The sequence below is a fragment of the Mytilus californianus genome, unplaced genomic scaffold (assembly GCF_021869535.1).
Source record: "Mytilus californianus isolate M0D057914Y unplaced genomic scaffold, xbMytCali1.0.p SCAF_2, whole genome shotgun sequence".
Lineage (NCBI taxonomy): Eukaryota > Metazoa > Mollusca > Bivalvia > Mytilida > Mytilidae > Mytilus > Mytilus californianus.
Genome location: NW_026262668.1, coordinates 134,317,317 through 134,330,220, shown reverse-complemented (window position 1 = coordinate 134,330,220; position 12,904 = coordinate 134,317,317). Strand labels below are relative to the sequence as shown.

The 12,904-nt window shown below is 32.0% G+C and overlaps 1 protein-coding gene across 4 annotated transcripts in view; it reads left to right on the top strand.

Moving 5' to 3' along the window:
• Positions 1 to 12,904, top strand: part of LOC127731100 (insulin-like growth factor 2 mRNA-binding protein 2) — a 40,785-nt gene that overhangs the window by 18,980 nt on the left and 8,901 nt on the right. For 3 of the 4 annotated variants that reach the window (XM_052239964.1, XM_052239961.1, XM_052239962.1), the window contains 5 exons: positions 10 to 104; positions 3,656 to 3,772; positions 5,728 to 5,863; positions 7,011 to 7,115; positions 11,251 to 11,433. In XM_052239964.1, coding sequence (XP_052095924.1) covers positions 10 to 104; positions 3,656 to 3,772; positions 5,728 to 5,863; positions 7,011 to 7,115; positions 11,251 to 11,433 — 636 coding nt within the window. Of the gene's footprint in view, positions 1 to 9; positions 105 to 3,655; positions 3,773 to 5,727; positions 5,864 to 7,010; positions 7,120 to 11,250; positions 11,434 to 12,904 lie in introns of all 4 variants that reach the window. The other variant, XM_052239963.1, reaches the window with a different exon arrangement.

Sequence of the window (12,904 nt, the reverse complement as noted above, 5' to 3'; positions counted from 1 at the left end):
TCATTTCAGTTAGTCACAATAAAAGGCAGTCCTGAAAGTTGTACAGAGGCATGTAAAGAAATTTACAAGGTTGTACAACAAGAAGCACAGTCATTAAACAAAGGGTAAGGTTAAATGTCAGAAAATCACTCACAAATTATCTGCATGTTTTCATACATTATACAAGATCCTACTTGACAATATTTTCATTGGACGTTATGATCAGATAATAGACCAGTAGAAATATTGAATTATATAGCATATTCTCTATAACAGCTAAAGGCAAACTTCACATTAGCAGTGTGATCAGAAACAGAACCATTCAGAATCAGCCTTATCAATGTCACTTTGCAATTCAGACTGTTTTGATTGTTTCATTTAGATTAACAAAAAATCTTTATCTCATTTCATTTCTAGTGAAAAAGGTTTTGTGTGTTTATGGGAATGACTGCTGATTACCATGAATGTAGTAGATTCTGCCCCCGTCTGACAAACCTTATAGATATAGTTGCATTGTTACAGTTTTGAGATCATCCTTGGTGGTCAAATTAAAAGGATTTCAACCTTGAGTGTTTGGAGGTTGATGGTTCTACTCCTAGCAGACTCAAACTTGAGATTTCGAAATTGCAACTGACAGAAAACAAAACAAAGTAGGGTGCTTTTTTCACAAAGGGCACTTAAGCACGTAAATGGAATTTATTGAACTACATATTTAAGCAAAGGTGTATCGAGTCCTTATATTGATCATTATATAGATAATTATTATATCCCCGCTTTAAAAAAGTGGGGGTATACTGTTTTACCTCTGTCTGTCCTTCGGTCAGTCCATCCATCCATCCGTCAGTCCGTCCATCCCATGAATATTTTCGTCGCATTTTTCTCAGGAACCACTTGACAAGGATTTCTGAAATTTGGTTTCCGGGTTTATATGAGTAAGTTACACCGTGTGATGCGTTTTCAGATTCATCACTCAACAACTTCCTGTTTACCGAACACGTGTATTATTTTACACAATAGCCAAGTTGAAAATTTTCGTCACATTTTTGTCAGGAATTACTTAACAAGGATTTCTGAAATTTGGTTTCAGGGTTTATATAAGTCGGCTATACCATGTGATGCGTTTTCAGATTCATCACTGAACAACTTCCTGTTTACTGAAATATTTCGTCGGGGGTATCATCAGTGAGCAGTAGCTCGCAGTTTTACTTGTTTATGTCTTTGGAGTCAAAACAAAGGAAAAACTAACCATATTTTAACATCAAATTGTTGTATGCCATAAGTTTATCTGTTGCATAATCATTATATGTTTCTGTACAAATTGTGAAAATCAGGGAGTTTAAACTGCAATTAGCATAAGTAAACTATGTAAGTATTGTAGCAAGTGGGTGATCAATTAGCTCATTGTAGTATTTATATAGTGGTAAAAAATTTCATGTGCATGTCTTCTACATAGATACATGTAGTTTTGCTCTGTTTTGCTCCTCTTTTTATGCCCCCCGCCGTAGTGGAGGGGACATTAAGTTGTACCCTTGTTTCAATATATTTTATTTCCACAAGTGACATTTTTTAAGTTGTCTTTTTAAAAGTTTTTTCTGGTGCATATGTTTGGACATGCATTGAAACTTCTCTTTATCATAATACTATAAATTTCCACTTAAGATATTGCAATTTCGACAGAGCCAGATGAAAGAGCATGCCAAATTACCTTGGTAGCCAAATTTTTAAGGAGGTAATGCAAATAGTAAAAGAATTACAGCCAATTCAAGAGAAAAAATATTATTTAGGTTTTGTTAGCAACAAATTTGGAGATAAAAGCCTCTAAAATTAGAGTTTTTATCATTTTTGTATCATATATAGCAAAAATAGCAGAAAATATCGCTATTTTTTTAAATTTGTTTCGGTCACAACTTTTGAACCGCTAAAGGTATCTTCATATTTTAAACACCATTTCTTTGTTTTTATGAGCTCTGTAAGTTGAAAGCATTAATATTATGGAAGGGATGTGTTAAAAAAATCATGTGTCATACCTGTTAATAATACATTTTCTTGTTCTGAACCAAGTGAACAATTTTGTAGGCTACTTATGTGTTGCTGAAAATTAGTAGGAAAATGCCTTTGATCTTGATTATAGATGTGTTATTAGGCTTGTTGTATACTTTTTTACACCTTTAAAGTGGATCTTTCTGAATGGGCTTATACTTTCTTGAGTCTGAATCAGATATATGACCCTCATCACCTTGGCAGGCAAGATCAATCAGTACAGTTGGTGATGGTCTTTTATCGGGGACTGGCTGTGGTATTTCTTGGAAATTCTTCAAAATTTTCAGACGAGCAGAAAAACCATTCTCATTTCTGATGTTATTTCCTCTATCCCCAGATTTATCTTTGGTAGATCAAGTAGACTTCCTTTGAAGGTTTTGAAGACAATAGTTATTCCAGTTCCTTCTGGCTTTGTACATCTTATTTCAATGGAATGGCTTCTGTTACTTTTAGACCATTCTGTTTAGACAGTTCGATCAGCAGTGTATTTTCCACAACATATAGAACACATGATATTTGTGCAGGAAGGACCGATAAATGATCACTGGATTAAGTTTGAACTCATATCATTGATTACTGTCTAGGTGACAATGTGAAAATTTGAAAAGATACCCTCTTACAGTTTGTTGAAAAAATAGCATTGTATTTAAAGAAGTATAAATTCGAGAAAAAAAAATTCCATATCTAATTTTTGACAGTGCTAGAAGAAGAAAAATGAAAACATGAAGAACATTTTTTAGTGTCAATGTATAAAAGTTTTTATTCCTTTATATTTTTATCTATAAAATTGATTCAGAGGAGTTTATTCTTAGTCTTCATCGCCAAAATTTACAAAAACAGTTTCTAACAATGAAAATGCTTAATTAGGATATTGACCAGGATTTGATTGTTGACAGAACTTATTCTTAGGACTGTTCCAGATTTAAACGCATGGGGGATGGGAGGTACCTATTTTTAGACCCAACCACCCCTAATATATAATATGAAATTTCTTATAAAATTCTGAAGAAAATGCAACCTCCCTTAATTTTTATGCCCCTTCACGTCGGAGGGGGCATAAGTTTTACCCTTGTCCGTCTGTACTTCCCAAAATGAGTTTCAGTTCTCTTAACTTAAGTTCGCCTCAACCAATTGTTATGAAACTTATACACAATGCTTATTACCACCGAACACAGATCAAGTTCAAATATTGGTGGTGTCATTTTTACCGTTTTCACGTTGTGTCCCTTTTTAAATGGAAAAATTAGCAAATTTGTTGTTTCTGTACTCTTACTTTAGTTTGCCTTGTCCAAATGTTATGAAACTTATACACAATGCTTGTTACCACCAAACACCGATCAAATTTTAATTGTGGCGTCACTGTCACTGTTCTTCAGTTATATCCCATTATAAATAGAAAATTGATGAATTTGCTGTATATTTACAAGCGAGGGCATCTGTCCTATGTACACATTCTTCTTTTATTTAATTCGAGTCCCTCCCATTCCCTCCATGCCTTTAATTCTAGAACAGCCCTAATTGACAATTTGTTGAAAATTTTTCAACTGTGCAAAAAAAGAAAAGTATTGAAGATAGTTAAGTGTCTATATTGTTTAATTTTTTAAGCAGCATATACATTTAAATCTTTTATTTTCAGTGAATATCCTATGAAGGTGTTATGTCCCAATAGTGTTTGTGGAAGAATCATTGGAAAGCAGGGAAATGTCATTAAAAATTTCATGGAACAAACAGGAGCTCACATCATTGTATCAAGGTAGGGTATTTTACATACAATAACAAATGAGAATACCATACCAGTATAATATACAGTCTAACCTCGTTGTGTCGAAGTTGAAGGGACCGGACCAAAGTATTTGACTTATCCGAGGTTCGACTCATCCGAAGTCGAGTGTGTCGTCATAAATTTGGAATGCATGAAATACAGTATGTGATTTGTGTAAACTAGATACTTCGAACAGAGTGCCTTTTTTCTATATGACACTTTAAGATTGTGTATTCAATCTCCAGTTTTGGTCCTTTATAATCAAACACACAAGTACAGATACAAGTCATGAACAAATAAAATCAAAAGTCTACAAAGTCTGCACAAATAATTACAAAGGTCAGTCACTATGAATTATGAAATCACTCGCGGAACAAAAGTTCTGAATGGTCTCTGATGAGGTCGTCTCTTTTACATTAAATTATTATGAATTTATCATAATTGCCTTAATCCTTTTATTTATTGTAATTAATGAGTTTTAATTCAAACAATTCATTTATTCTCCTAGCTTGGGTCATTTAAATTTGTTTCGTTATTATGTCAGGTGAAATATGTTCAACACACTAAGGTTCTGCTTGAACAGTCAACAAAGGTGTTAATTACCGGTCACCATAAACATGTCATTTTAACTGTTATACATACAAGTATGTTTACATAGCTTTAATCTTTTTTGAAAATGATTAGATTACATAAGAAAAACCTCTGATTGAATTTTATCTTTAGGTATCCATTTTTCGAAAATTCTTACTTCGAACTTGGAGACATCGGGGTCAATTTACATTAATTTTACATTGACGGGAATATAAAATTTAGTAGACTTTACCGAGTTTTTGAATCAACCGAGTTCGACTCATCAGAGGTAATTATGCATTGATCAAATGGGAATTTTACCAGGACCGAGAAATTGCTTCGACTCATCCGAGTTTTTGACACAACGAGGTTCGACTGTATATTATTTCTAATGACTTTCTTGTAAACACTTTTATTTATATAAATTTATAGTTAATCTGAACAAGGGTATAAGTAAAATTAGTTTCAGTCAAGAATTGTTTCATCAAGATTGTTTGGGATGCGCACTCAATTGATAGATTTCCAAATTTTTATTTTAGAAATAATAAAACACTTTCCTCTTAATAAGACTATAAATGACATAGATTTCTGTATTGATAGCAAATAGGCCATCCTTTTAATTGGTTAGTTTACCATTAATCAGCTATTGAATAAAAGAATAGTTCCATGAATAGTAAATTAAAGTCAGTTACTAATGTTTCATATAATTAATATTTTTTTTCATATTGGTCATGCTAGAATAACCCACGAGTATCTTTTAAAAAATGAAATTCAACCATAATGTATACATTGCGATTGCAAGTATACAATTAAACATATTTCAATCGAATGTATTGACTTTTCGAATATCTGGAGAAAAGATTGTAATGCAATAATATGTATGATTTATTTAATAATATTCCACTTGAAGTAATTGTTTCATTTTTAAAAGAAAGTGGAATATATTCCAAAATATGAATTTGCTGTATTAGTTTAAACTGATTTTAAGTATTTATCTTATTGGTGAATTTATTTGTAAATAAGTAATTTCGCTTTAAAAAGTTTTAGTAAATTGAAAGACTTTTTGTCTGCGTTTTAACAATGTCTTGTTCTAATATTTGAAATAGCTCTTGCCGCGATATAGTCTTTTTGTGCTTATGCAGCATAAAGCAATCGTCGATCAATCAAGTTGAGATTTTCTTCATTTGAAATGTTTTTATCAAAGATGATGGTCACTGATATTGAGGTTGGAAAAAAAAAACAATTTTGTGGAAGAAATGATAGTTTTACATACTTTATACATAGTGGAAAATGTCAAATAAAATGAGCTAGTTATTACTTTCCTTGAACCACTGGATAAGCCTTCAAGTAGCACTTTGATTTTCTTTCTTTTGCAGTGCCACAGACATGAGTAATTTTTACATAGACAGAGTTATCACAATCACGGGTACTGTAGACGCATGCAGCAAAGCTGAAGCATTGCTCAGTGAAAAAATGAGAAAATGTCTCGATCAAGATGCTCAAAGTTACAATGTGAGTTGGCTTATTTAAAAAAAAAAAACCTGATTAAGAAAAACATTTGAATATGGATTTTATAAAACCAGGCCACAATTAAAAATAATTCAGTTTGCCCAAACCCGACCCATGATGACTGGGTGTGGGTAGGTAGGTAGGCAATTCTTTTTTTTTTTTATCAGAATTTGCATGAAAATATTAAAACGGTATATCTTTTTTTTCCGTCAAACCTTTGTAGAGACATTGTCAAATTCCTGTACAACCTCGATAGGTTCACTCGTGTCAGGCTCCAAAGTTTGTAGCCCACTCTTGTCGGATACAGTAACAACGACTTCATTGGTTTTCTGCATGTCCATCTCATCAGGATCGGCAACCTCATCAAAAACATCATTCCAGGTTTTCTTATTGTTAAAGCAATAAAGCCTATTAGACACAATAGGCTTTATTTTTTGGTTTATTTTAAGTAGTACAGACGACGACAGCGTAAAAAAACTGTCTGCCATTTTCACATGTTTTACTTCTTTACGTTCGTTAAATCTGTGACAGAAGATAAAAACCGAGAACATCGAATATCGATTAACTGCGTCTCTTACACACTTTCTTTTAATCTTATTCACAGTTACTTTCAAACACAAAGACGACTAACATTAAGTTTTTTACGATGACGAAGGCTGAGGAGCGGACACGAAAAAAATCCGAAAAAAAAACGTCAAAAAAAGAATTTTGAGTCGGCGTTTTTTTTTTGGGGTCGGTCGCGTTTGGGCAAACATACAATATTTTTATTTTGGCCCCAGGAAATTTGGGATAATAGAGCATTTTCATTGTAATTTTTCAGAAAGATCAATAGACATTCATACATTAATTTTAATTTTCCATTATATCAACTTTAAAACAGACATAAATAGAAGTCTTGAGTTAAAAGTTCAAATTGTAGTAGAAATATAGGCCAAAAAATTGCACCCTGTCCTTTGATACAAGTTTTATTTTGTTATCATTGTGTGATCTGAAGTGACACTTATGATAGATGACACCTATAAAATACAATACATATATAGTTGACAGTTTGTGCTCCACTATTTTACCATTCACCATTTGTGTATTTTGTCACGCAGATGTAGACTGCAGGAAAGTTGTAATTTGCATATTTTATGTTTGTTTATTATAGCAACAAATGAATATGTTTGGTGGTATGCCTCCAATGGGTATGATGGGTCCAGGACCTAGTAATATGGGCTACCAAAATATGAGGAATTTCCCACCGTATGGAATGGTAAGTGTTGTAGCTAGGTAACAACAGCAACATGATGATTGGACAATATCCTAGTATTGATGATGGATGTAATATTCCGCCCCAGTCTGATTGCTAATTTATGCTATGTCATAGCTGCTTAATAAATGGTTGAACAAGCTGACCAATTTAAATTTTTGGGTAAAACAGATTCTTTATACATTTACTGTAAATCACTGTATTGAGCTTGTTTTGACAACACCTGTTAAATGTTAGTTATTTTTATATATTTTTTGTAGAAGGATATGAATAAGCTTGAAGAGTCTTTATTTTCATCATTTAAACCAAGTGTTAAAACTAGATAGACAAGTGTTCATAGTCAGAGAATTGTTCATTCTAGTTGAATCTTTTTTATTTCCTTTTAGAAACTTTAAATTTGAAATGTCAGTCCCAACAGGTTACATGCAAATTTTTGTTTAATTCTAACATTGTATAGATGGCAATGACCAGTGCTTGTATTGATGCCTCGATCACTACAGGATGGATCACTTGTTTTGTTAGCCAAAAAAAATTTTTTACCAACTAAGCTTATATTCAGTTGTGAAAGGAGTATATATGTATATTAGTGGAATATTTTTATATCCATCATTTATGAGAAAAGCAGACCATCAATTTGTTATCATGACCATGCATATTTTTTTCTTTGATTATTTTCCAAGAAATCTCCAAAAATCCTATGCCATTCTAATCCAAAACAGAGAATGGAAGTTGACCATATTGTTATAGCAATGAAAAAATATAAAAACAGCAACATGATGATTGGACACTATCCTAGTATTGATGATGGATGTAATATTCCGCCCCAGTCTGATTGCTTATCATTACTATGTCATAGTTACTTATATATAGAAAGGTTGAACAAGATGACAGATTTACTTGGCAAATTAGCCTTTCCTATAAAATACATAAAATTATGTAAATCTTAAATTTTTTTAGAATATGCAGCTAATTTTAACAGGTTTTTGTCGTGCCTGCGACTTCAGTTGCAGAAAGCTCGACATAGGTATAGTGATCCAGCGGTGGCGGCGTTAACTAACTTCTTAAAAGCTTTATATTTTAGAGGGTGGAAGACCTGGATGATTCATACTTTGTATATAGATGCCTTATGTTATGAAGTTTCCGTCTGTCACATGTCCATTGTCCTTGACCTCATTTTCATGGTTCAGTGACTACTTGAAAAAAAAGCTACTATATTTGGTGTATGGAATGATTGTAAGTGTATATGTCCAACTGGCAGGGTGTCATCTGACCTTGACCTCATTTTCATGGTTCAGTGGTCAAAGTCAAGTTTTTGAGTTTTGGTCTTTTTTTCTAATACTATATGCGATAGGTCAACTATATTTGGTGTATGGAAATATTTTATGATGTACATGTCAGTCTTGCAGGTTTTATTTGACCATGACCTCATTTTCATGGTTCATTGCTCAGTGTTAAGTTTTTGTGTTTTGGTCAGTTTTTCTTAAACTACCACAATAGGTCAACTATATTTGTTGTATGGAAGGATTGTAAGGTGTACATGTTTGCCTGGCATGGTTCATCTGACCTTGACCTCATTTTCATGGTTCATTGGTCAATGTTTAGTTATTTGGTTTAAGTCTGTTTCTTAGAAACTATAAGCAATAGGTCAACTATATTTAGTGTATTGAATGATTGTAAGGTGTACATGTATTTCTCGTTTGGTTTATATGACCTTGACCTCATTTTCTTGGATCAAGTTAAGTTTATGTGATAGTTGTAGTAAAGCTTTATATTTAGGACTATCAACATAATATCAATGGTTAGTAAAGAAGGCGAGACATTTCAGCGTGTGCACTCTTGTTATCAATTTACAGAATTGTAAAATAATTTTGGTTAATTTCTGACAGTAAATCATCAACCACTCGCATAGTAATAGTTTAAAGGCAAAATAGCAATCTACCAACTAAAGCAATGTTCTTTTATATATCAGTGTTGAATGAATATACATGTCTTAAATTGAATGTGCATTAGAATCAAGCGTAATAAAGATGTGAATTATCGTTCTTGATAGGTGCAAAACAAATTTGTCCATGCAAGTTGTCATTTTGATTGTATTTCCAAGAATGTTCCAAAACAGAGAATTGAATATGACCCTTTTGTTTTAGTTTGATAAAAACAGCAACATGATGAATGGACAATATCCTAGTATTGATGATGGATGTAATATTCCGCCCCAGTCTGATTGCTAATCATTTCTATGTCATAGTTACTTGTATATAGAAAGGTTCTATATGCTTGCTAACATAGAACTGTCAGGCCTACTGTAAGGTGCTTGTCATTTTACCATTTTTTTCTCATATTATTTTAAGTATTGGAATCAGCCTTATATAATCCGTAGTGGTACATTGTCTGCACACACTTTTTCGCCATAGAGATTCGTGAAACTGGTAATTTCAAATTGTGTGGGATCTTTTGTGGTATTTTCATGGAAAAGAGTTTTTTAAAAGAAATAAGGTCCCCCTCTACAATTTCAATAACAAACATGGTGGAATTTACACAAACATCCCGTGATGAAGTTTTTCTTCTATTTCTTGCTAATAATACTTATCTGCACTCCTGTCGGGCAATTTAGATTTTGTAGTAAAAGATCATGGACAATACAAAAATGAATTTGGTAGGCAAATTAACCTTTCCTATAACATGCATGAGAAGTATGTTAATCTTTAATATAATCATGTTTTTATGAACAAGTATATTTTTTGTTATGGTTATTTTGATAGGTAAAACATTAAAATGATGATTTTGGTGCAAAAATTAGGTGTCCACTGACCGGGTTCGACAGGTGGTCACTGAATAGAGTAATATTATTATATATTATATATATTATATATATATTATATATATATTATATAGAGAAAACGTTCGGAAGGGTTTGAAAGTGGTCGTTAGAGGCAGGTGATCATAAATGCAGGTTTTACTACATGTCTCAGTTGAATATGCATTAGAATCAACCATCATCGTAATAAATATCTGATTAATCATTGTTCACAGGAGCAAATAATTTTTTTTTTCTTTTTTTGGTTGTCCATTCCTATTTTCTTTTGATTGATTTACAAGAAGGCTCCAAAATCCTTTGTTTGCCATGCTGATTGAAAAGAGAGAAATGAATTTATCCCTATTGTTATAGCTTCGTTATAACAGCAACATGATGATTGGACAATATCCTAGTATTGATGATGAATGTAATATTCCGCCCCAGTCTGATTGCTTATGATTGTTTAATATTTTATTGTTGCTCAAGGATGTGCTCAAGTTTTTTTTATTTTATTTTTTGGAACTGTTGTGTTTCACACCAGTAATCAGTTTTCCGCACTTTTTTTTGTCACGCTTAAAGAAATTGCTTTGATTTTTGGTATATAGTTTGACCATGACAAGTTACAGATCAAGTTTGAATTTTGTTCCGGTCTGATGATTTTGTTCAGAGTTATGGTCCTTGGACTTAGAAAATTCATTCAAATAATCAGTTTTCCACACTTTTTTTGTTATGCTTGAAGATATTGATTTGATATTTGGTATATAATTTTACCATGAAAAATTACAGATCAAATTCGAAATTTTGTTGGATTCCGATGATTATTTTGCAGAATTATGGTCCTCAGACTTATAAACTTCATGCAAATAATCATTTTTTCACACTTTTTTTCGTCATGCTTGAAGATATTGATTTTATATTTCTTATATAGTTTACACCATGACAAGTTATAGATCAAGTTAGCATTTTGTTCCAGTACAAAGAATTTTTAACCGGTAGGGGACTATGTATTGCCATGCAATACTCTCAGAATGATTGTTTTAATTTTTTTTGTCAATTCTAATTTTCTTAATGATTGATTTCCAAGAAAGATCATAAATCCTTTGCCATGCTGATTCAAAACATGAAAATAGTTTGTTTTAATCTTATTGTTATAGCTTTGTAATAAGAGCAACATGATGATTGGACAATATCCTAGTATTGATGATGGATGTAATATTCCGCCCCAGTCTGATTGCTTATCACTGCTTCTGAAGGATTCTTTTTTTCCAAGGTCTGTGATGCTGTTTTTGATGAGTTTTAAAAGACATTTTTGAATTTGATTTATTTTTTCTTTATTTGTTTCAGGAAGGAGGAGGAGGAGGAGGGAACTATTATCCAGGTATTTATGGACAAGTACCTAACGTCCCTCCACAACAGGAGTTGGAAGTCACTTACTTGTACATACCAGAAAACACAGTGGGTGCAGTTATAGGCAGTAAAGGATCAAATATAAAGGAGATAATGAGATTGTCTAGTGCTCGCATCAAGGTAAGACTGAACATTCAAAAGTTACTATATTGAAACAGAGATATAAACTTGATTTTCTGGCAATATGCCAGTTCTATTTTAATTTGGTTAAGATATTTTTTTTGGAAAATGACGCAGTCAATTTTCTTTTACCATTGACCAGACTTTCAACCGGCTTTCCGAACTCGGTTCCGTATATTAAATAATGCACTAGACAGAATTTCATTATTTAATTTCTTAACCTGTCATACCTGCCAACTTTCATGATTCAGGCGTGAAATACTCGATTTTGACTCCTTGTCACGATTGCACAATTGTGATCGTGTAAAAACCTTTAAAACACGATTTTGTTAAATTCTACACAAAAATAATGATTGTTCCAGATTTTGAACTTTCCTCAAACTTTTCCCAAGGGAGACAACCGTGATCAGCCAATCAAAATCGTTGTTTATCCTGATCTTTGGGTATTGTAAACTGCAAATGTGCTAAATTTTGAACCTGTTAGGAACTCAGAATTGTAGAAATCGTGATCATGGCAGACCAATTTTCAATTACAAGAAGGTTCTTACACAGCTTAAGAAGTAAATCATGACTGATTGACAAAGTTCAAAGATACAGTTCAACAATAAACATAATAAACAGTAGCTAATGGACAAATTTTACACTTGTGGTAACAGATCGTACATGTTGTCATTCTTGAAATTAAATTACCAAATCAATTAAAGTACAATGTTCTCTCTTTTAATTTTTACAAGGAATCAGATATATTTCCTTCTTTGTGCATATTTTTATATTTGAAAAGTCAACAATCACTTTAATATTCTTGTGACCAATAATCTCATAATCCACCTTTAATAATAAAAAAAAGACTTCTTCAAAAAAAGATTTCTATCATATTCGTCTTGGAATATGATCAAATATTTTAACCTTTTTTAAACATATCTTTAATAACATTTCAATACTTATGGAACGAGTTATTCCATTTCTTTCTTTGATATTAAAGGAATATATACCAATTTTAATTGCAAAATTGAAGTTTGATGGATGTAAATAAAAGTTAATAAATAAAATTCCAATCTTGTCATTGAAAACCTTCTTTAAATATGTGTCAGTAATTATGAAGCTGTAAAGGATAGATAACTAGTTTATAAGTCAAACAACTAAAAGTGAGAAAAAAATGTACCCTCTGTGCTTCATTTTGGGACAGGTGGTAATGAAGTCAAATTATTATCTAAGCATTTAAAATTTAAAGTTTAATAATAAAAATGTCACTTTTTTGCATTTCTGTTAATGCACATGGCAATGTATAAAAAATGCAGGTCTTTGTCTATTTAATATAAAGTATAACCAACATGGTAGTTGTAAATAAATGTAACTGCATCAAATCACAAACATAACTGAACACTTAAGGTGATATGGAATCAATCTAATATTGCACGCTTACCACAGCGCTATAAAAAAAATCCTGGGGAGAATACTGGATTGTACTGCT